At 36.2% G+C, this 25,255-nt stretch overlaps 1 protein-coding gene across 2 annotated transcripts in view; it reads right to left on the reverse strand.

Moving 5' to 3' along the window:
- Positions 1–25,255, reverse strand: part of DNAJC13 (DnaJ heat shock protein family (Hsp40) member C13) — a 125,037-nt gene that overhangs the window by 29,210 nt on the left and 70,572 nt on the right. For both annotated transcript variants that reach the window (XM_019436489.2, XM_019436492.2), the window contains 18 exons: positions 24,840–24,902; positions 23,674–23,775; positions 21,895–21,999; positions 20,881–21,083; positions 19,713–19,797; positions 16,922–17,076; positions 16,422–16,467; positions 14,218–14,372; positions 12,672–12,873; positions 11,243–11,358; positions 10,135–10,213; positions 8,384–8,519; positions 6,785–6,969; positions 6,262–6,336; positions 4,491–4,610; positions 3,099–3,278; positions 2,231–2,398; positions 44–157 (listed from right to left, as the gene is read on the reverse strand). In XM_019436489.2, the coding sequence (XP_019292034.1) occupies positions 44–157; positions 2,231–2,398; positions 3,099–3,278; positions 4,491–4,610; positions 6,262–6,336; positions 6,785–6,969; positions 8,384–8,519; positions 10,135–10,213; positions 11,243–11,358; positions 12,672–12,873; positions 14,218–14,372; positions 16,422–16,467; positions 16,922–17,076; positions 19,713–19,797; positions 20,881–21,083; positions 21,895–21,999; positions 23,674–23,775; positions 24,840–24,902 (2,289 nt within the window). The remainder of the gene's footprint in view (positions 1–43; positions 158–2,230; positions 2,399–3,098; positions 3,279–4,490; positions 4,611–6,261; positions 6,337–6,784; positions 6,970–8,383; positions 8,520–10,134; positions 10,214–11,242; positions 11,359–12,671; positions 12,874–14,217; positions 14,373–16,421; positions 16,468–16,921; positions 17,077–19,712; positions 19,798–20,880; positions 21,084–21,894; positions 22,000–23,673; positions 23,776–24,839; positions 24,903–25,255) is intronic.

A 25,255-nucleotide genomic window follows, 5' to 3' on the forward strand; every position in this document is an offset into this window, starting at 1 on the left:
ATTTATAAATGTTACCCAAGAAATTTATGAAACAATAACATACTTTTTTAATCATGTTTTCTTGTTGGGATTCAAGAAATTCAAGCAGTTCTGCTCTTGTAGAATTGTTCCATATCAAATAGGGGCTCTCTGTGTTGCTGTTAAGCATCTTCAGAATCTAGGGCACAGAATATTACTATTTTGTAACATTTGGAAAAAAATAATTCAACTTATCATTTACTGAAACTGCTGATCACATGCCAAGCACTGTAACAAGTGCCTTAGAGACAATGGACCTCAATAATTCTAACAAGTTTGCTGATATCATCCATTTTGCAACTGAGAAAAATCAAAGCTGAGAGTAATCCAGGGATTTGTCCCAGGTCACACAGGCCTTAAGTGGGGAAACTAGGACACAAATTGGAGTCGGTATGACTTCACATCGTAACATTTGCTCTGCTATGGTGAAAATTACGAGATAGTTGTGTTGAAACATTTAATAAACAGTAAACATGAGCTTAAAAAGAATCATACCATACTGCCTTTACATAAACAAATCAGAAAACAAAATCTGTCTTTCTGAAGTATACTGCTATGAAGGGAAATAAAACTGAGGAGCAGAGAGTCACTTTAGATTTCCTTGGCCAAACCCGGACTCAAGGCTGCATGAAGCAGTTTTGAAGACACAGCTTCTGACTGCTTAGCCATCCAGTGTGCTTTCCCACTGTTTATTTAGCTCTCCTCGATTAGCAGTGTTATAGAAAGACTTGAGACTCTCTAATACAAACTTCTTAATTCTACATTTACAGAGCTCTATACTAGGAGGAGAGTAGCAGGTTATAACCTTCCTCTTATACAAAGCCATCTAACCTGTTTTTAAAACATTAACTACTAGTTAAATAAAATGATTGAAAAAATACATTCTTAGGAAAATTATCAAACTTTGAGAAATGGCAGTTTAAAATAAGCATTTTGAAAAATCCACATGGAGTTTAGGCCAAGATTCTGAAATGCTACTTTTCTCCCCCCACCACCCCACCCGACAGTTTATCAACAACCTATCAGCATTTCTGAAAAGAATGTTTTCAATCAGCAAAATGCATCATGTATACTTTGCATAGAGAAAGTACAAACATCAGGAGCAGTATCTAAAGCTCTTCCCTCTTGCTCAGAGGGCACTGAAAAGCAATGGTCTACACTAAAAAAAGAATCAGGTTGAATTAAAAAACAAATGTTTAATAAATTCTAAGAATACTTTACATTTGGAACACTGAGGACTTTTTCCCTTACAAAAGTACTGGATGATCATCAGAGAAAACATAAAAATAGCCTATAATTCAGCCATTCAGGGAGAAGTACAGTTAACATCCACCCATTTAATACCAAAAATGGGATTTTTAGCCTTTTCACTTAAAATACTTTACACATCTTTTTTTTTTTATTTATTTTTTTTATATTTATTTATTTTTTGAGACACAGAGAGAGTCAGAGCACAAGTTGGGGAGGGGTAGAGAGAGAAGGAGACACAGAATCCGAACCAGACTCCAGGCTCCGAGCTGTCAGCACAGAGCCTGACGCGGGGCTCGAACTCACAAACAATGAGATCATGACCTGAGCCGAAGTCAGACGCTCAACCGGCTGAGCCACCCAGGTGCCCCTAAACATGTTTTAATGTCTTTAAATATACCTTTAAGGTTTCATAGTATCTTACTCAGTGGGTTTTTATACTTTAATGCTACATTCTTAGATTGTTTCTCAATGATCCTCACAAAAGAGGCCAAAGAGGCCAAAGAGGTTGGGAGAGCTGTCAAAGTCATGCTTGACTTTTGTCACGAATCCATGTATGTGTATGTATTTATTAGCTTTTAGGATTTCAACTCTGAGTGTAAATAAGTTCGAGCTTGTAAAACCAGACTCTGGGTCTCCTAACTCCCAGTTCTGTGCCCAATGTGAAACACCATTCCAGGTTCACACTCTTGTCCTGTCTCTTCATGACTCAAGGTTGCGAAGAATTATGGTGGGCTCCAGAGCAGAGAAACCTGAAGTTAATCTACCCTTGCAGAAAGGGTGGACTTGCACAACCGTTACCAACACATCAATCCACAATAAACTGAATTTCCTGGCTGAGAGAACAAAGGTGAACAGTTTCAATTTTTAGATTTCCTACAGCAATAAACATTGCTGTGTTCCCCTCCTATTTAAAGGATCTTGCAATAGTCATCAAAACCCAGGCTATCTCTGAAGCACGTACCTCAGTAGCACTAACTACAGCAAGTTTTCTAGCAACATAGGGTGTCAGCATGCCAGCTAAACTTTTTCTTATGGTTGGATTTTCTGGGGTAGCTTGTTCTTCAGGCAGGTATCCTCCAAGGCGACTCAGAGCACGGACACTCAATTTAGCAAGGCTGTTGGCTACTTCCTGTTACAAAAAATATTAATACATTGAAGTAGGTATGTCATCTTACATAGGTAGCACGGTGCCTTTATAAAATCAAAACTGTATGGACCGTATTTAAGGCGCAGAAAGGAAGTTTCCAACACTGATGTCAGAGAGTTCATGCATTAGAATGTACTCTTCCATTTACACAAAAGAACATTAGAATATACATACTCAGTTATAACCATTACACCATCTTATAGATAACTGGAAGAAGTACATTTGGGGGTAGGGTGGGGAGTACAGTAGAGGTAGGCAGACTTGCCTGCTAGAGGAACACACTAACAATGTAATGAAGGTGAGTGACTAAAAAAGGAGACAGAAAAAATATTCAAGGAAATGAGGTTAAGTATTCAAGTGCCTGGGGGAGCTAGCCCCAACAGCACCATTGTATTTCTCTGTGATATACAACCATAATTTTGCAATCATAAAAATGATTCTAGGTAATAGAAAAGATTAAGTTATGTGCAGTATATGCTACTATAAATTCCCTCCCCTTGAATCCTCATAGCATAAATGGTTAAGATAAAATAAGTTCTGGGACTTTAAGAGCTATAAATTTAGTTATCCAGAAAAACAGTTCATGTCTGGGGCTCTGTATAGCTAGACCTTTGCTTTGCATTATTCAGCACTAACCTATGGTTTGGGTTTAAATTCAAGACTAAAGCAGTGTGAAGGTTACCTGCTGATTTGTTTCTTCGCTTTTCTGAATGCCACTCTCTTCTAGCGTGTAGTCATAATTAAATAGATAACCAAGCAGATGCCACAAAATTCCAGCCTGAAATAGGTGTGTCTGTAGCCAGAAATCAACAGCAAAGGAACTGACACACTCTACTCCAAGAGCGGCCACCCGTGGAATACTCTGAGAGATTAAGAATAATGAAATTAAAAAAAAAAAAAAAAAAAGCTCCCAAGAGAAATTGGTTATGAATGTACGTCAAGCTAGCCATCTTACTGCGCAAAATGTTCACCTCTCTTGTATTTTCAATTCCAATTTAAATCTGAATCCAATATCCTTTAAAGTCTAAAATTAAAAGTGACCCTGAATTGTTTTCGAGGCAGTGCTCAAAGATTCGGAAATTTAGTTTTCTCCGTATTTTGTATTCTAATTTTTAATTTTTTTTTTTTTTCAACATTTATTTATTTATTTTTGGGACAGAGAGAGACAGAGCATGAACGGGGGAGGGACAGAGAGAGAGGGAGACACAGAATCGGAAACAGGCTCCAGGCTCTGAGCCATCAGCCCAGAGCCCGACGCGGGGCTCGAACTCACGGACCGCGAGATCGTGACCTGGCTGAAGTCGGACGCCCAACCGACTGCGCCACCCAGGCGCCCCTGTATTCTAATTTTTAAAAATAGTGATAAGGCATTACAACTCACATGCTAGGGCCTTAACTGTATCAGAAATATCTTTAGTGCAGGTGTATGGATTTACTTCTTTATATCAGAGTTTGTATTCTTATTAAACACTTCGAAGGACATCATGTAAATATACTTAAGAGATTTTCATCAGATTTATTAACTCTAGATAACTTAGTCCAGGATCGGCACCCCAATCCTATTCAATTCCAACAGAACTCACTCCATCCAGTTATCTAAGAAAGCTCTCTCTCCTTCCCAGTCACCTACTTCACCTACCCTAGTTTGAGGCTAACTAGTTTGCCTCAAACTAGGCAAACTGCCTAGTTTGCCTCAGCAGTACAGGATTTTGAGGAAATATTAACTTCTCAGCAACCCAAAGCCCTTCCCACCAGTGACTTGATTGTTACATGGTCCTTTACTTGCATTAGATTCATTTACTCTAGTCTCTCATTTCTTCTCTGCCTCTCTTCCAATGTTCAGATGAGACCCACTTCCCTTTACATGTCACTTTAGTCTTATTTCTTATGGGCCACCATAGGAACTAAAGTCTCCATTTACACCAAGGGTTCTGTGAAAAATGATTTTAGAGATCCAAATAATGCACATAAAAACAATTTTGGGAAAACAGCTTATGTATAAATTGGGGACTGGCTATGTGACAAGAACACCCATTGCCTACTGCATCTAGAAAGCATTAAAGATGAACTCTACCTTGCCAAAATATAGCACCCGACAGAGATCCTTGATGATGCCAGGCATTTCCGTGATCTTCTCTCGGCATTCTTCAAACTGAGCGGCCACACTGTAGCATTTGCTTATGTGTCCACACACCTGCATGCAACACAACAGAGCAAAAACAAAAACAAAAAAAAGGTTCACGTGCACATTCCTTACTTAAGACACCAGAAATCAAGTCAGCAGAGATTCATGAATAATGCTTAATGCTATGTATGATGCTCCAAATTTAAAAAGAACATTTCTACTGAATCACTAGTAATTCTGGCTAAGATTTCCTCTATATGCAGGGTGGGCAAACCATGGCTACTGCAGTGCATGGGCCAAATTGGCCCTGGTTCATTTTTGTATGGCCAGGGAGCTAAGAATGGTTTTTACTTTTTCTCAAAAAGAGTTTAAGTGGGGTAGGGGCAGATAAAGAGGGGAGAGAGAGAACCCCCAATCAGGCTCTGCACTGCCATATCGGCGCAGAGCCCGATATGGGGCTTGAACTCATGAACCATGAGATTATGACCTGAACCAAAACCAAGAGCTGGATGCGTAACTGACTGAGCCACCCAGGCACCCCAGTTTTACATTTTTAAAGGTTGTTAACACACACACACACACACACACACACACACACACAAATATGCAAGAGAGACTGTAAATAGCCTGACAAAAATATTTATTTACTCTCTGGCCCTTTATAAAAAGAGGTCTGCCAACCTCCGGTTAAGGTATTTTTGTCCAACTTATTAACATTGCAGAACAATTCTACTTATTTACCACACTTCAAAATAAAGTATGAAACTAAAAAGCTTGTACTCATTTAAGTGTTTATATTTATTTTTGAGAGAGAGAGAGAGAGAGAGAGAAAATATGAATCAGATGTGAATGGGGGAGGGGCTGAGAGAGAAGGGGACACAGAATCTGAAGCAGGCTCTGGGGTCTGAGCTGTTAGCACAGACCCCAACATGGGGCTCAAACCCACCAACCACGAGATCATGACCTGAGCCGAAGTCAGATGCTTAATCAACTGAGCCACCACCCAGGCACCCTGTACTTGTTTGTTTTATATTCTAAAATTTGCTGGCATAAAAAGGACCACACAAAAAGATGCATTCTACAATGATCTTAATGAATTCCTGATGGATTTTTCTCTCAACAAGTTCAATCATAACCTTAACAGAAAAAAACCAAACTATAGTGATGGATTGTTATATCTAAGATGACAAATGTTAGGTGAACCTGTGGTAATCATTTCACAGTATATGTAAATCAAAGCATCATGCAATGTGCCTTAAATTAATACAATGATGTATGCCAACTGCTTCTCAATACAACTGGAAAAACATGACTAGAGATGGGAGAGGGAGGTAGAGAAGGAACTTACGGAAGGGGCAGATGATAAGTGAAAAAAGAATGGCAAAATGACAAATGTTTGTAAGTGGATGGTGGGGATATAAGAGTTCATCATACTATTCTCTAAGGAAAAAAAAAATCAAGCCACTAGAGTCCACGTGATTTAGTGTAGTACCTAAGTGTGATAAAAAAACCAATAGCCTCAGTATCACCTGAGAATTTGTTAAAAGCATATTCAGTCCTCTACCCCAGAACCACTGAATCAGAAACTATGGGCAGCAGCCCAAGTAGGGGTCAGCCACCCACGTTTTCATGAGCCCTCCAAGTGATTCTCATAGAAGTTCAAGTTTCAATTACTACTGGTCTAGTGTAACTGTCTTGGAACCACACATTTTAGCCTCACCTGTACTGACATGTCACTTGGTTTACTAGAACGATTCAAGACAGCCACACAGCGACTAAATGCCTCCTGTAACACCTGAAGAGAAAGAAGTTATCCATTAATTCCCCATTTTGACTTGAAGTCTGAAAAGTCTTTTCTGGTAGGAATAAAATATTAACAACCTTTTAATGTTAGATACTTGGTAAATAAATGTTTGCTCAATTAACATTTGTTAAACAAGTAAAAGATCCCTAGAAGTTTTTTGTTTTTTTTTAACATTCCCAATAAGCTATTTTGTGAGCAGTTAAGGGTATCAATTTTGAATCAAATACTTTCCAATTCACATTATGAAATAAAGCTCCATTTCTACCTTTAATTTTAATGCTAGAATATGGAGAACATAACATGTTATTTGGTGGAATAAATTAAGGTAAGAAATTCCATCAATTGTACTTGTACTTGGTGAATTCTCTATTGCCAAAAGTCATACAATGTGCCTCAACTAGCTTGAAGAGAAAGAAGGACAGAGGTCATCCCATATTACCTCAATTCCATTCTCCCTCCTGAGCTCTTCAGCATTGAGGGCCGAGCAGTTGACAGTATGGAAAGCTAGCTCTGTAGCAGCAGGCAACAATGGTGATTCTTTTGAGAACAGGAGGTCATCTGAAGTCTCCATTGTTATAGTCCTAATTAGCATGGGATATCCTGCATATTTATAAGGCTGTAAATCTGAAATAATCAAAAGTTAGTGTTGGGAAAACAGTAAGCAAAACAAAAATTGATTGTCATAGTTTTAATTCTGACACTATGTTCAATTGTGTTCCCTTAAAAAAAAATGACAAAATATTTAACATCTTAAATGTCTCCTAATTCTAGTTCATAAAAAGAAATTAAACCTAGTATAAATCCCTTGGATCTTTCCTTTTCTAGCATACTTGTTTGGCTGATTTCTCTAAAATTTTTCTGCCCCCAAAAAGATTATTTTCTGGTAGATTAAACTTTACTAAACTTAAGTATGTAGTGGTTTTGATCCTTTGCAAAATATCTACTTTCTGCATTGTCCACGGAATCTGTGTAACTTTTCATGTGACCACAGACAGCACAGACAGATCAGGACCCCACACCAGAACTTATTTATAAATCCCCTTTGGGAAAAGTGGGAGGTGCAGCCTGAAAAAACATTATGACCTTGGTAATAAACCAATGGTGAGCCACAAGTGCAACTCTAATATAGTTATTAGCCATTAAAATGTAACCAATGGTTTGAAAGACTTGTTTACAGTCATTTTGATTAGTGGTAAATGCCATGTAACTAAATGCTTTACAAATGTGTTCTGTTCAATTCATATGCAAAAGTGAATTAGTCACTGCTCTCAAACTGCTAGATCCCCATGCTGTCCCGTGTAATACTAAAACTGCAATCCCATTTGTCTTCAATTACCCAACAGTCCTGCTTATCTCAAATCCCCACTGTCCTCTCTTCCTTCTCTCCCAACATCATCCTACAGAGCAAATGGGTCTCTAACTCTTGGCTTCAAGCCAAGTTCAGTTCCAAAGCCAAAGGACACCTGCAGTCTTGAAACTAACTTCCCATCCCCAACAAAGCCTTTAAAGTTTTCACTTTCCTGGCTTTCTGGTTATTGTTAACAGCAAATGGCACTGCAAACATGCTGGGAATTCCCAATAACCTTGTACTGTGAAATCATACCTATTTATTCTACAATCATGGTTTACAAACTATCCCATAGGATCAGAGGGTTTTGAGAGCTACCATAGGAAATGAGAAGTATGAGAAAAGTATATGATCACATGACAAGTTTCTATTGGTTTTAAAGACCAGACCATTCTTTAGAAGCTTTTAAAGTTATGAACAGGCACAAAAAGCTAACGTCCTTCCAGAAGGAGTAACAAAAACTTGCTGGAAATGCAAAATACTAAAAAACATAGGTAAGAAGTGGAAAGTATAAAAACAAACAACATTTTGGCCCTTCCAATAGAAAACTACTCTTTTACTCTAAAATGCAATTCTAAGAATCTTATGCAATAATAACTCTAAATCTATTAAAATATACTGTAGAAACAAGTAACATGGTAGGTATCAGCTGGAAGGTAAATTAGAATTTGAAAATAACACAAGCCTTACCTTCTTTATGACGGTTGAAGAGGATGCTCTGTGTTTTCAAAATTAAAATTATGTTCTCTGGATCTGGCCCATCCACTATTTTTGCTGATTTGGTACATAAAAATTCATATGCTTTATTTACTTTTTCAAACATATCCTGTATATGACCAAACATAATTAACTTTTAGTGTGGAAGATCTCAAACCAAACAGCTGGTCTGTATTTTACCAATAACTTCTTAGTTATTATTTTGTTTTTTCCATTAAGGAATTCATTCCAATTGTAATCTAGCTGGTACACTCAAGGTGAAACCTCCCCCCCTTCCCCCGCCGCCAAATAGCTATTTACTGACCTTAATACCATTACTAAAAAATTCTTCTTCACTTGGTTTATACCATATATATCATATTGAACTCATAAAGACAGTTTCTGAGCTATTATAAAAATAGTAAGAGCTGTTTATGGAGTACTGCAGCAGGCATTGTACTAAATATGCATTACAAACATTATCTCATTTAATCCTCCAAACATCCATATGAAGTGTGAACAGTTATATCCTCATCTAGGGTCACAAAGTCAACTGGTGATGGGCTAAGACTTACACCCAGGTCTGACTCCTAAATCCATGTCTTAAATTACAACACCATATTATGTTCCTTGATCTACATGCTGATTCTTGTGTGTCATATTGTTTTACTACCATAGCTTTATAGAGTATTTCAACATCTGGTATTAAGTCTAGCAATTTAATACTGATTTAAATATTTCTTCCTATCTTGACTGTTTTCTCTCCCAGATGAATCTGAATTGCTACACATTTCTCAAAAAATCCCAGACTTTTGATTTAAAATGTCTTAAACATATAAAAGCAGTATCTTTTCTTTTTTAAAAAAAATTTTTTTTTAAATGTTTATTTATTTTTGAGAGCAAGAGAGAGAGACTGACAGACAGACACAGAGTGTGAACAGGGGAGGGGGAACCAGAGAGGTAGACACAGAATTAGAAGCAGGCTCCAGGCTCTGAGCTGCCAGCACAGAGCCTGATGGGAGGCTTGAACCCATGAACTGTGAGATCATGACCCGAGCTGAAGTCAGATGCTCAACCGACTGAGCCACCCGGGCATCCCAGCAGTATCTTTTCAATACAAAGTCTTCCCATTCAGGAGTAATGTCTGTCTTTAATGAAAAAAATATTAACCTTGAAATCAGTGGAAATTACTCCAAGTTTCTATCAATAAGCTATCAGTCGTAGTTATAGAAATCATACTGTGTGATTTCATCTTTTATGTAATCTTTCTTGGCATTTTAGTAGGAAGCTGAAGAGGCAGGATCAGGGAATACCACCACCAGGTAACTTTTAAGCCTGATCCAAATTTTCTATTTTTTCAGTTAGAACAATATGAAGTTGAATGTCATTAGAAAAAAAAAAATCACCCAAAGCAATTCAGATGGCCATAACTTCACCTACAAATTAATTACATTCATCCACATTCTTAACATTCAATTATTCATGTGACTGCCCATTAGACTTAATTCTTAGACATGAGAAAATATCCACTAGTTACTAGTATAAGGGCAGTCCTTCTGGTAAACTGAGGGAGGACCATTCATGCACAAACCAGGGGCATATGGGCCACAGGTTAATGTAACATACACTGGGCATTACGAGGCGGGCACGAGCACAGAGAGTGAATATACCTTTTCTCCACCTAAAACATTAATAGAGCAAAAGGAAGTCAACCCAAAAGTCCTAATTCCAAAGGTAGTACATACCCTCCCTTCTGGATTCTTATCAGGGTGGTACTTCTGTGCAAGTCTGAAGTAAGCTTTTCTAATCTTGCTCTCATCATGCCTGTTAAATAGCAAAATTATTTTATGAACAGAGTAAGGTACAAGAAAAAAATTTATATAATCATTTAAAATGATACTGTAAGAATCTTACTTTTATTATATATGATCACATATTAGGCATCAAATTAAACCCAGTAAGATTCAAGTAAGAATTTTTTTTTAATGTTTATTTATTTTGGGGAGAGAGGAAGAGGGACAGCACATGTGCGCAAACAGTGGAGGGGGAGAACAAAGAGGCAGAAGATCCAAAGTGGGCTCTGTGGTGACAGCAGGGAGCCCAATGAGGGGCTTGAACTCATGAACCGCAAGATCACGACCTGAGCTGAAATTGGACATTCAACTGAGCCACCAAGACGCCCGAAGAGTATTCTTTACATACAAAAGATAAAACCTCAATGTTCCCTATGGAAGGTTATCATTCACTTCAAATCACAAAACTGTATTTGAAGAACTAAGAAAATTTTTTTCCAATTTTTCGAACTGTCACTTCAAACTCTATAATTTTAAGTAATATTGACTATCAGCCTTGCCAAAAATGTATAAAATGTATAAAATCAGACTTAAGAAAATGTCTTTTAAACCACTTTTCTCTAATATTATCTATTCTACTATAAAAAGTTCACTTATATATTAATGAAGTAAATGCACACTCTTTCCTATACATCTTAGCGTCCTAGATATATTGCTACCAAATCTATTCCTCACGTGTAACACAAATAGTAGGAGGAAGGGGGAAGATGAGTGTATGAGTGATGACCATGTGGCAGGTACAGTGCCAGGTGTTTTACATTATTTCAGTTAATAGAGAGCAAAACCTGTACCAGCAAGACAGAAAAATGTTAATTCTAACAAATTTGTAATAAATGATGATCACATGGATACATTTCCATATGGTTATTCCCACAGGTGTATACATATCAAAGAATAGGCAAAAAAAAATGTAAAAACCGTTGTTTAATAACTCAGTCTTTGATATTAATATTCTAAGGCAAGGCAAACTTTTACTATTACAATACTGAAAATAACTCACGGGCCCTGTCCTTGAGGGAGATTAAGCACTTCATAAGCATCATCTATTGACATTGTAGGTGGCTTCTTTTCAACTTCCTTCTTCCAGGCATCAAGAGTATCTTTTAGAAGCTTAACCTTAAAGACAGAGGATTAAAATTTATATCTTTTGTGAAAGTAAAACTATTTCAGAATGTAATTATAAATTACAGAATTCTTGTGCTGTATTTAAACTGACATTTCTGGGCTATCCAACTATTACGGTTTTCTGAAATACACATAACCAAAGTCACTGCTAAATAAGTAGCAGGGTATCTGCTACAGGGCTACATTCCTCTCTTTTTCTTATGTGGTATTTTTATTCTCTGACAATTTCTGTCTTTACTTTTAATTGTTAAAAGAAATGTTCAGAAAGCACCGAAAACTTTGAAATTAGTGGATACATTGCAGTAGGAAAGAAAGCAGTATATGGTTACATGCTTCTCAAAGTGATCTAATGTAATTACCGGTAAGCTGACATTCAAACAAATCTAAGAGACAGTAAGTAAAACCAAGAGAGTCTGGGTAGCAGGTCAGAAGAAGAAAGCCAATATTTACTGCATGCATTTATGCCAAGGAGCTAGATGCTTTACAGACTGTAGCAGACTTAATTCTTGTACAAAATTTCAATAATACATGAAACCATTCAGATTCTTTGAGATAGCACTCTCAAAGTGCTATGTTTCCCACTTAGTAAGTGGTAGAACTGGATTCAAACCTAAGTCTGACTAAAAAGCCCATACTTTTCTATTTCATGCTGAATCCGTAACAGGTAGCAGAGACAGCTGTCTTTATCTGGTCACAATAAAGAGGCAATGCCTAAGATGGCAACTGTTCTGAAATCTTTTGATGGTAAGGATAATGGTATAACCACTGCTATACTAAAAAACCAACAGGGGCACCCAGGCCCACTTTATTCCAGGCTTCCAGCAGATATCCAAGGGCTCAAGTTGGAGGGTTCCCAAGGGCACTGTGGACAGGCTACTATATAAAATAGTAGGTCCCACTTACTGCCTCCTATGTGTGCCAGGAATCATGCTATTTTTCATATGAATTCTCAATCTTCCCAACCACATGAGATAGTTGCTATTAGTAGTAGTAGTACTGTTACTGTAACGGAGGCTTAGAGAAATCAAGCAATGTTAAATACACCTACTAATGGCCAAACTGAGACTCAATCCCAGACTGCCTAATTCCAACATCTGCGAGCTTACTCAATATGCTATAAAGACAAGCTTCTATATTTGGGATTTATCCAAATATATTACATTACACTCAGAGGTACACAGTCCTTAAATAAGAGGGAACATTTAAGGAAGCTATTATCCTTATCAGAGAAGAAATAAATACCCAGGAGTGATTAGAAGCTATGTTTACAGTTTGAGAAGGCACAAATTAACCTACTGACTTACCGGATCTTTAATGGGCCAATCTGGAAACCGGAGTGTATCGCAAAGTTGTTTGAGGTAATAAATATTACAAAATAGTTCATTTTCTAGTTGTGGATAGTTGATTACTGGGATGGGACAATATTGATAAAGTGCTCTTGTGTTACTCTGAAGACGTGGTGTGAAATCAGCAAGATGGGCAGCAATCTTCTCTATCATGAGGCGTCTACAATTAGAAAACTCTCCAAGCATTATGAAAGGATTATTTTATTAAAAAAAAAAAAAAAGGTTAAGACAGGTAATCATGCACAATATTTACGTGGATCTTCTTTAGAGTAACTCAATTATTGGCCTAAAATGTGTGTTTATAAGAATGTTACTGAGAATATTCCATACTTGTTATGTAAAAAGTCTCAATGGATATAAACTTATTTATAATACTTATCTATAAGGACAAGCATAGAGCAAAAGGCTGATATCCCCAGTCCTTCCAAAAATCAGTCATTAGAAGGTCAAATGGTATTGAATTTGCATACTTCATGCAACACATGAAGGCATAACCAGGGGACTAAGTTTACTAGCACCTCAAAGAAGCTCACTACACAGTATTTATTAAAATTAACAATCTGGTGTCTGGCTCTCAGTTCAGCAGAAATTTGATCAGATTAGTATACAGACAGCTATATCTTTTAGACAGGGACTTATATCAACCAATCTCAGGAGAAAAATATTCCATAGAAAAGTTGTGTTGTAAACTTCTTTATATTCTTATACATTTGTTCCCAATGAAAAGCATGATTGTCACACAGAATACATTGTTGACTAGCACATGCCAAGTCTACGGGTCAACCTACCTGACAACCCAAATGATAACCAGCAAGTGGCACTGTGAGTGTGAAGTCAGCCAAGGGAGTGAATAACAGACTCAGATCAACCGCCATCCAACTAAGAGGACTGAGGGGTTCTCCACAATAGTGGTGGCCTTGATACTGGACCTATGAAGTGTGCAGTCTTTTTCTAGACACAGCCTGTCTGGATGCTGACGTCTGCTTCTGTGCCTCTACTTTTTCTTGTTTTCCAAGGCTTTTCCTCCTCAAGGGCATTCTTTAGGAAAGTTAATTTCCACATTAAGGTCAAAATGTGCTAAGGGCCTCATTCTAAAATGAATTGGGGTATCTCTGGTATGATCCATTCTATGTGGGCACAGTCTTTAGTGGGGGACAGCTCTGTTTCCAAATACCAAGGAGGCGTGTCTTGATTTTATCCCTATATATTCCTTACATACACTGCCTAAAATTCTACCAGTTCCATAGACTGACTTAAGCATCACCAGTGGTAATAGGATCAACCTTATGTAAAGCTCTATTAAGGTAACGGTAACTCTGTCAAATCATGTTAGATTAGAAAAAAGCTCATGGCCTCGTCAAACTCATCCCTTGATTTGGCACCAATGATCACTGTAGCTTGGATTATGTAACTAGTGAAAACAGTTCTTTTAACAGAAGTCAAACCAGGTGGCAAGAGGCAAGGATTCTGAGTATACAATACAAACAATCAGTTGGCTATTTACCTCATTTCACTGCTCCAGATTGCTTCTGGAGTATCAAATTCTCCCAGAAAAATCTCAGAAAACTTTTCAGGCTCATAATTTTCTAAGTAACAAACCATTGCTTCTGGTAGGATGTGTCCAAGTATACTTCTCTGAAAAATATCTTGTCCTTTTGTCTTTAAAACAAAATACAAAAACACTAAAGTTACCGTTCAATTTTCTAATAAATGAATGAGGGTTAGGGAATATTTTAAGAAAACAACCAGAACAAATTGCTTTTATGTTCTGGAAATTTAGATGGAAACATGGAAAATTGTGAAGGGGAAGATGTCTGGTATTAACTGGCTTTGGCATGAGGTTCAAGGTAGAATTAACACTATCTGGGCCTCCAGCAGAGTCTTAAGCTTGTCAGATGTCAGGGGCTGCCGACATTATTTAGGAGGATCTGCTTGGACCACATGCAATAGTAAAGGACAGCACAAGGAGAGATGCCACCAAGACTTGTATCAATTTTCCTGTGTTACATTGTTGGTTGCAGTTTTCACCTGTAACTGCTTCTGTTTTCAAAAACAAGTCCAGAAAATCGACATCTTAAAAAGCCTGTCCTCAGGAAGTGTGGCTATTTAGATGGAAAGTATCTATTCAAGGTAATTATAATTAACTGTATTAAGAACTTCATATTCTCTGGCTGGCAAATGGGAGTCAGGAGAATGATCATACTTTATCATACTAAATTTTAAAACTCATTTCTTTACCTGATGGAAATAAAATCCTAAGGACTATAAATACTTTTCTTTTTTCCTTCTAGGCAAAGTGAGAATGTTTTATTCCTCTAGGATCTGACAAAGAGACAGAAGAAAAAACCCAGACACGGTTTTACCACCTAGTGCCAAGACAAATTAGATGATAAATACTTTCAGGCTTTTTTGCTAAATTCACTATCCGTTAAATTTTGGGACAAAGAATTGGTGGTTTCGTTCTTTAGAATACCATTATTTGGGGGGCTCCGGGTGGCTCAGTTGGTTAAGCATCTAACTTTGGCTTAGGTTCATGGGTTTGAGCCCCATGTTGGGCTCTATGCTGACAGTTCAGAGCCTGGAGCCTACTTCAGATTCTGTGTGTCCCTCTATCTTTGCCCCTCCCCTGCTCGTGTTCAGTCTGTCTCAAAAATAAACATTAAAAATAAAATAAAAAAGCCATTATTTGGTTAGTTTTTGCATCCAGAGTTCTGTTACAAACACAGTTTTGCTGTAATTATTCAAAATACTGTTAGGTGAAATGATATATCATTTTTGTTATAAAAATTTGAAAAAAAGATTCCATATGCATAACTGCACAGAAAAAAAGGGGAAAAAAAGAAATGCCAAAAGATGCCTAATGCTATACCGTGGTGGTCGCATTAATTTTTTTAAAACTCTTTTTATATTCTCATTTTCTATTTGTATAAAGCTGCAGAAATTATACTGCCATGGGCATCACTTTAATATTATTAGATTATTTTCAGGCCTTCCCTGGCTGCTCTAGAAAACATGACATTATACCACATTGTCAAAGAGGTATAACATTCCTTGGTTAGTGTCCTCAGCAGTGGACTGCTGTTGGTTTATTATTCTGCTCACAATAAAATCTGAAAATCAATGCTCCGTGAAAACTCTAACAAAATTTGAATCATCTTTCAGTTATATTTTGACAATAAATACCTCTGTAAAATATAGGTATAAAGTTTCAGGTTGTCAAAGCTATCTGGATGAACCTTAGCTTTTTTTGGATTCCTATTTTTCTTCCCCAGTAAAATGGCAAGGATACTTGAGAGCACCTGAAGAATTAAATAGCTTCAAAAAAGAAATTGGCACTTCTGCCACCTGAGGATCTGAACAAAAAGAAGGATGAAGTCTTTCCTGAATTTTAGCTGAGTGTGAGATTCAGATATATACTGAGGTATTTATGGAAGTTATTAATCCAGGTTTTACACAACGGGAACAAGTTATATTCACAGCAGGGTCATGTTATAATTCATATCTGCAATTTCTAATGGGCTACATTTATTTTCATTAAAAAATATTAGCTTAGACTTTCTCTGTACAAGGTACCACAAGGAATGTGAAAGAGGAGTAAAACAGTACCTGCCCTCAAGTGCTTATAATCTAGTAAACATACACAGCTCAGGACAGTTTAGTGCCAAATAGCTTATGCAGCGTCAAGTTACATGAATTAATCTGGCTTACCTCCTCAGACTTGAAAGCCTGTTTGGTATGTGTATACTTCAAAAATCTAGAAAAAGAAATTACCTGTCAGACATAGGAACTGATTTAAATTAAGTAATCTTAGTTTTCTAAAGATCAGATTTTTTAATACTTAAATAAAAGCCATGAAAGGCAACTTGTAAAAATACATACTCCCAAATTGTTTAATTTCTAATGAAGGCAAGAACTTAAATGAATTAGAAAGATTTTTAAATGATGGTCATATTAAGAATATATAATACGAAAAATTACCTAATTTGAAGAAAAAAGCAAAATGTCAAACTGTACGTGCAATATGAACATAGTGATGTTAAATACATATTAAAACTGTATAAAAGATGGTGATAAATTCTCACGTTAGATGTGGTAAAGTGGTATAATTATTTTCCCCATTCTAATTTCCAAATTCTCAGACATATAGTTAAACAGCTGTCCATGTACATTTGAAATAATTTTAAATAGATTACCATTAAAGTTCTTACCGAGCAACAGGAAGCACATTGGAACCTGTATACATCATGATAAAGAAAAATACTCCACTAAGATAAAGACGAGGTAACTGTGGGTTATCTTGCATGATATGGTATAACAAAATCGCAACCTTCTCAACAAGTATAGGGTCAAAGGTCAGCAGTAGCTAAAAAAATAAAATGTTTTTGTTACTGGATTATAAAAAACTTGCAATAACATCATTTACTTCAGGCTTATGTACTTCATGTGCTGAGGTTACACTTTCTTATATGTAATAAGTTACAAAATAAAAATCTGTGGGATTTAATAAGCTACTGTCTACCAGACTCATCAGATTTGAAAATTAATTCATTTAACAACATTTAATGCAGAGATAGTAAAATATTGAGAATTGTTCAAAACTTATTCAGAAAAGACCCAAAGATGCCTGAAACTATGCTGTCATGATTACAGATAAAACCGTTTCTTATGCAGGAATCTTCTTAGGTGGCCTTCTTTGTTAATGACAAAATAAAAAAGAAAAAGGTAGGTATGCTTTGGGTTAGTTTCAGGATGTGAAGAATTCCCTGGAGACTACTTGAGAACTCAAGGAACAGAGAAAAACTATCAGTGCACACTAGCAGTACTAAAAAATGAATCTACAAGTACAAGTAGAAGGAACGTGGGTGACCAAATACTAGCGGTACGTTTACTGCTGGCCGAAAGTACCAAGAGACGTGATCTCTAAAAAAAATTTGAGCTAGTAACACTGAAGGGAATATCTGGGGCCACCATAAGGAGTCTGGGCTTTTGAAAATCATATAGAGTTGCCATGAATAAACATTTGATCAAGAAATCTTCTAAGTCTTATCTTAACACAAGTGGCACTTCACTTTTCTATAAACATTTCCAAAGAATCCCCAGTGTTGGGTCAAATGCTACTAGTACAAAAAAATAACAAGAGTAAATACTAGCTCACACTAGGAGGTCAAAGTTCCAGACTCAGGAGACTAAACTGGTGTATGTCTTGCCTTTTAGTAAACTAGATTTCTGTGTGTTCTGGTGTCTTATCTGTTCCTCAAGGTATTTTGATGTAGTATTTAGTACTATGAGATATTTTACAAAGGAAAAACAGATACAGTAACAGGATTTTCCCTAGTGTTAGTAGCAGTCGTAGCTCAAGACTTGACATCATTTTAATTAAAATATGGGAATAAGCAGGCAAAAACTCAGAATATTTGAAATTATGACTATACCAGAAAACCTAGCACATTCACTCACTGTATCTTAGACACACTCTAAAAATTCCAAAGCTGTATCAAAAGGTAAAACCGGTGTGCTCTTAAAGTCAAATGAAGTACAGAAATCTGTACCAACCGATGTAGATAATGTGTTCCTGAAAACTACTATAGCTGCCTGTGTTTAGCAAGAGTAAGGTCTCCCAGAATACAGGAAATTAAAGAAAAATAAAATATGTTCTAAAAGTATTTTTTGAACTCAGTATATATAAAATATATACACTATTAAGAGCAGTTAGAGTTAAAAATTAAATTCTTCTCCTGAGTCATTTTAATTGTTCAGCTATTACTAGAGATTTTTTAGTTAATTTAAACGGACTCTTCCCCTCGAAAGCTTCATGTTATGCCAACCACATCTTTTTTTTTTTTCCCAGTCATTCTTTCCTGGCCTGAAATTCAACAATGTTCGCATTCACTTCTTTCTTTTCAGTTCCCTGATTCTTGAAAATAATGCTTGGGAGAGATAGATTTTCTAGGCCTTTATCTACATGTCCAGAAGAGAAGGCAAATCCCTCTTTTCATTCTACCTCACATAAGCAGCCACACAGTTCTCTAGGCTGGGGTGGATGGTGGGTTACAAGAAAGAACTGCAGTGTTCTTTCATGTAAGCACTGAAACAGAACGGTCCACAACAGAAAAGCATACAAATTTTGCAATGCTGATATGCTTAAGTAACAGAAGTCAGTGGGGGGTGGGGTGGGTAGTCAATAGGGTACTAGCACTGTATTTCAGAACTCTTTTTCATTATCAGTGACTTGCACAGGCACTTACTTACGTATCCATGAATGTAAAAATAAACAAACTAATTCTCCTTTCCCATTTTACATCAATGTTTAAGTGATATGTACAAACAGCAAAGTTACTGGCATATACTTTAAAGTCACATCATGTGTGGTTAATATAAAAAATGAGATTTAACAATAGGACACTCCATAGACAGGAGGGAAGCACTGACCGGAAATCTCTGGGACCTGACTTATTTGGATTTAATGCTAATCTGGAGATACCTTAATTCCAGAACAGCAGAATAATGAGGGGGGAAAAAAGAAGAAAAGATACTTTAGTATATCCTGCATAATTCCAACTGAATGTACTGGATCAGCTGCTGTCCATGGAAACATTTATCTGAAAAGAGTCAAAACACTGAGGCAAACTGGCAAGACAGCTGTGATTATTTCTTGAGACACAGCCCAGCACATGTCCATTTCCAGCCCACCAGTGTGCTTCCCAAGAGTCCTAACTTCAATGGTGTGATTTTAAGAACGAATAAAGAAAACCTTCTGAAAATAATTCTGGACTCTGGGGGCTTCCCATGTTTAGGCTCTTGGATACACAATCTTCCACAGTTTATTCAGAATATCAACTCAATTAGAAGTAAACTAAATGTAAATCAAAGTTGAGGCTTTTTGGAAATGGAATAGACTACAATAAAAAAAAAAAAAAGACTAGTGTTCATAATAAAATTGAACAAGGGAGAATGATTCTTAAAATACTGTTTCTAATTTGATAACATAAAGTAACTCACCTGAATGATATGGGGTAGGCAAGCGCTGTCTGATAGCAGTCTTTTCACTCTGGGTAGAGGCCGAATGATGGCATTATCTTGATCCCTAGAAAATATTTTCTAAGGTCGGCATTTAATATATCTATTAAAATTTGTATGTGCAGAGCATAGGACATTCTACTAGGCATGAAGCATGTTACCTTACTTTTTTGTTAATGAAGACTAAGCTCTCATACAGCTGGGAACATGATTAGGTATTTTGGTTTAAATCTATTTGGCTGCTTAATATGACTTCATTTCCTTCCATAAGATTTCCTTGAAAAACAGTACCCTAGAAGAGCCAGAGACTCTTATTTATTATTTAATTGATTAAACTTGGTGTTGTCCAACACACTGTCAGAGGATATTTCCCCCCAAAGGGCATATCAAACGTTGTTACATAAATTTAAACCTTAGTTTAACTACTCTCAGTATTTTCCACGTATAGCTTTAATTTTAATGCTACATTTTTTCTAAATGCTAATTGTATGCTTTCAAGTGTGATCTGAGTTTTAAAGAGAATTGGAACCATGAAAGCTTCAAGTGTTATAAAATTGATAGTCCCTCTGTAGTTTCCATCACAAAATATCCTTAGTACAGTAATAAACAAAATGATGCATATACAAATATTTTATAAAGATAGAAAAATTCCCTGCAACAGTTATAATTATCACTGTATAACAAACTCTCACCTTTACTGATAAAGTGGAACAAGACCTGGGGCAAGATGTGGGCTTAGGCTCAAGTTCTATACCAGGAGTGGCTAACGTGACAGATGAAGAGCTGCTGGTGGCACTCACCGCTGTCTAGGACTACAGTGTATTTATTTCAAATGTTCATGTCTGCTTCCTATGAATGTGACAATTGTTACTGTTGCCAGAGTGTAGCTAGTAAGCCTCAATTTGGTAGCTTCAGAGAAGTCTCCCAGAGAAAGTTACTTTCTAGCTACTTTATCAATATAATTTGCAAGTTATTTCTTCTGTTTCAAAAGCTCCAAAACTCAGCAGCATTGTCTCAAGGTCACAAAAGGAATATCTTTGCTCTAAATCACCAGACCAATCCCATGTTGTTACTGAGGAAGCACCCATTGGGAGAGAACAAGACATTTCAGAGTACCTCTTAACCATGGAAATGTTCAATTACATTTTACCTGCTTGGAAAATATCCACACATTGTGATCAACATGTTCAATATAAGGGTAGCAAGGTCAGTTTCATTTAGTACAGCCTGTCCACTGGCTAACAGACACCACTTAAGCTGAGGTATTGCCTGAAGTGGTCGCCATCCATCCATGCCTTGAGCCCAGCATCTGGTTTTTGCATTTAACATTCCTTTGGTCCACAATTCTTGCATCTAAATGAATGGAAAGCACCATTATTACAAACATGAATGAAGCAAAATGAAGTTTGCTAATGTCTTCTATTCTGTGATAAATACATGAACTATGGGAATTTACATGCAAGTGTACAATCAAAAAAACAGTAACAAACTTTTGTTGACAAGCCTTCAGGAACCTGAATTAGGTTACTGATGTAAGAAAATTACCATACAGTTGGCCAACCTGCAGAGCATAAAGAACATTGGAAAGAATGCAAACAGTAGGCAGATGGTAAAATGATCAAGATATAAACAAGCTAAAGGCTTGGTCTTCTATAAAACTATGTTTGGCTAAATTCCAACTGAGCCTGGGAGGGCAAGATCAAGTATCAGCAAACGTTAAGATGGAAATTATACCTGGATTGCACAGGCAACTTTCAATGAATTTCAGACTTCATATTAAAGTTTACCTGTTCATTCCATAATAGAGTGTTACAGTTTAAAAAGCTTATTAATACTTAAAAGATTATAATACCTTATAACTATTAAGGTAGCAACTATTATTATTTTAAAATTCATTAAAAATCTGAATGCTACCTCCATAACAAGGGCCCATAAACAGTAAGGTTTGAAGACACGACTGTGTCTGCATGTCTGTGTGTATGTGTGGTTCTTTAGAACTGCAAGCCATCTAATCCTTCATATGGAAAATGAATGGCAGAGCCGTTGGAGCTAATGATAGTAATTCAAACCATAGTTTAACAATCTTCAACACCCCTAAGTTTGCTAAGCAGCAGGGCACAAGAAAGACTAAGACCATCACAAAAAGTTCTTCTAAGACACAAACCTCATGAAATCCATATGGGCCACTCCTCTCTTTGTCTGCATTGCCAAAGTACCATTCCTTTTCACTCTCTCTTTTCATATCTGGAGCAGCTTCAATTACATTGCTCTAAGTTTTAAAAAGATTTAGTTATTTTCCAAGGCAGAAATCTAAGTGGCCAGATATCATAAAAAGTAACACAGTACTAATTTCCTGGGTTTACATTCCTTTAGAAAATCACCTTTCACATGACTTTTTCAGAGTTAAGGATCAGATGTCTGACCTAGTAGTTCAAAAAAGCTATTTCCTTATTAATATGCATTTGAAATAAATGGTTTCCTAAATTCACTTGGCAATCGAAGTTAAATTCAAAGACATCTACATTCCCTATGGTCATTAATAAATTCTTAGTACAATAACATTTTAGTAGCAAAGAATATTACAAATAACTATATAAATAAACACGTTAACCTTAAACCACAATGCTGAAAATCCTTAAATTCTTTTGAGGGAAAAAACTCATCCAACTAAAAGTTTCAATAAGCATCCAAGATCAAAGAGTTAAAATACCAAAAATTTTTAATACTATTAAACACTTTCAATTTACTACCCTCGCTACAGATACTTATAATTTTATAGGTCAATATTTATGAGAACCTAAGAGAAAAATTTTATGTAGTTAGTGTATTTTATTAAAACAAGGTTTTAACTACCCTATTAACTTTTGGTTTGATTCATATAGAGAGGCACAGCAAAGTGGTCAAGAGCAAAGACTTCCAGATTCTAACTCTGGCTGTTTCTTAATGCATGACTTTGGACAATACACTTGGCTTCTCTGTCCCACAATTTCTTCATCTGTAAAATGGGAGGTCTGTCATGGAATTTAAAGAGTTGATACATCATTGGGGCGCCTGGGTGGCTCAGTCGGTTGAGCATCCAACTTCGGATCAGGTCATGATCTCATGGTCTGGGGGTTCGAGCCCCACATTGGGCTCTGTGCTGACAGCTCAGAGCCTGGAGCCTGCTTTGGATTCTGTGTCTCCCTCTCTCTCTGCCCGTCCCCTGCTCGTGCTCTCTCAAAAATAAACATTAAAAATTTTTTTAAAGAGTGGGTATATCATGTATACAAGAATAGTACCTGGTATACTGTAATGCTATACATGCATTACAATTACTAGCATTTATCCCTGATAATAGAAAATGCCATATTCTAAATATTCATCAAATAGCACTTTTGTACACAATTCAGCCAAAAACTAAGACAGAATATCTCAAACCAGATTAAACAAAAACAAACCACCATAAATATCACCAAGCTAGGTATAGGTCTCTTGTACAAGTTAGGTGTCAGAAAAGGCCTTTTAGTAAAGACTTGCAGCTCTACCCTCTTACTGGCTGGTTTCAATAAGGGCTCCAGATTGCTAAAGACAAAGTATATTCTCAGTGGCTAGAACTAAAAGTTCTAGTTCCATAACTGATAGTCAGTTTAAATCTTAAAGATCACATTGCCTCAAAATAAGCCACATTAGAAATACCGTTACTTTAAAAGACAAGAGACACAAGAAAAATAAAACTGGATCAACACTGTCCATTTTAGAATGCTCTTATGGTTATTTTAACTTTTTGTGTGTGACCTAATATCTTAGGCATTAGTTCTATCGTAATTATTGGATATCTTAATTATTGGCTATGTTCATGGCCATGTATACTGACATGTTTTCATGTCAAATTTTTATGATTCTTTTGATCCTAAATTGTACTCAAAGACTATTAAACTTGTAAAATCTAGATAAGCATACATACTTGCAGTGGTACTGTAGCTCGGCTTACGTGGAGATGTGCAAGGGTAAGCAAGTCCACAAGGATCCTAATTCCATTTGAATCCATGAGATCCTTAACATTTCTCTGGAAGACAAAGACACTTTTACATAATTGAAAATGTTTCTTCCAAATAGGTACTATTACCTACAAGACTCCCAAAGAAGAAAATATTTAGAATCTCGTTGGAAAGACTGACCTACAACTGATACTACTTAGTATTCAAGGAACATGAATTCGAGGAACATGAATTTAGATAAATGTGAAAAGGGCCAAGAGATCGCATAAGAATTTTTACTTAAACATATTCTGAGAAAATTAAAATAAAAATAAAGCCTAGCAGGAATAACACCCATGATAAACTCTCTGGTTCTCCAAGTATCCTGCATTTTCCTAGGTTATTTTTGTTAATAAACAGATTATAATCAGAAATAAAATATGGTATATTAAAAAACCTTTTAACGTTCCAGTTTGTTTTTGTAAACTTAAGGCAAAACTGGTAATTTCTTACAAGTTAGAAAGGTACAATTTAAATTTCCTTAAGACTTCTTAATTACACTTCATTTTAAAACATGTGCATCATTTTCTAAAGATGAGACTGAAACTAAGCAAGTTAAAATATAAAGATCTGCTCAGATTTCATCGCAACACCATATAATTGCGAACTGATGCTATATTTACAACTATAAATTCTTGCTGGAAACAGTATGAGCCTATTAAAATGTCTTAAAAAGAAAATGTGAAGAGCTAATGGGAGTCTTCAGTTTATGTCTTCAAATTAATTATCATCAAAATAAACACTGAATAAATTAGAAACTTCCCATTTTATGTCAAACATTTGTTTTACTAAAAGTCCAATCTTAAAGAGTCCCTAAAGAATAATCGGATAATGATTTCATCCCTCATTATTCTTCATTCAGAATTTGATTAGTCTTAATTTATTTAGTATCTGTAAGAGTAGGACAGAATGTGCAGAGAATATCTGACAAAAAATTTTCACTCCGGTAGAGCACACTCCTTTCATCTAAAAGGAGAAACTAAGAAAAGAATCACATCTGGATAATTAACCCAAACTGTAATAATTTATTTTTTGTTATATACTTATGTGATTTATTTGAAAATAATTGCTTATTTAGGCAAAGATACTGCACCTTATTAAGGATCAACTTGTTAAGGAAGAGGATCAACCGATCTCGTTCAAGTTTGTCTGTGCACTAATGAAATAAATGAGAATTTAGTCAGAAGTGAGAGAAACACAAATTAAGATATCATCATCACTGGACAAAATCAACAACAGTCAATAAGAAATAGTGTCATCTTTTTTTTTTTTTTTTTTTAAAGTAGGTTCTACACGTAGCATGGAGCCCAACGCAGGGCTTCAAATCACGATCCTGAGATCAAAACCTAAGCTGAGATCAAGATGCTTTGGCTAACTGAGCAACACAGGTGCCCCAAAATAAGATCTTTTAAACATCAAGAAAATGAGAGAAGACTGTAATTCATCAATGTCTTGCATTCTCTGCAATTTTATATAACTTATCCAATTTCCCTAGGAAGGCATTTATTT

This window comes from Panthera pardus, unplaced genomic scaffold (genome assembly GCF_024362965.1).
Source record: "Panthera pardus isolate Hobbes unplaced genomic scaffold, ASM2436296v1 HiC_scaffold_16, whole genome shotgun sequence".
Classification (NCBI taxonomy): Eukaryota; Metazoa; Chordata; class Mammalia; order Carnivora; family Felidae; genus Panthera; species Panthera pardus.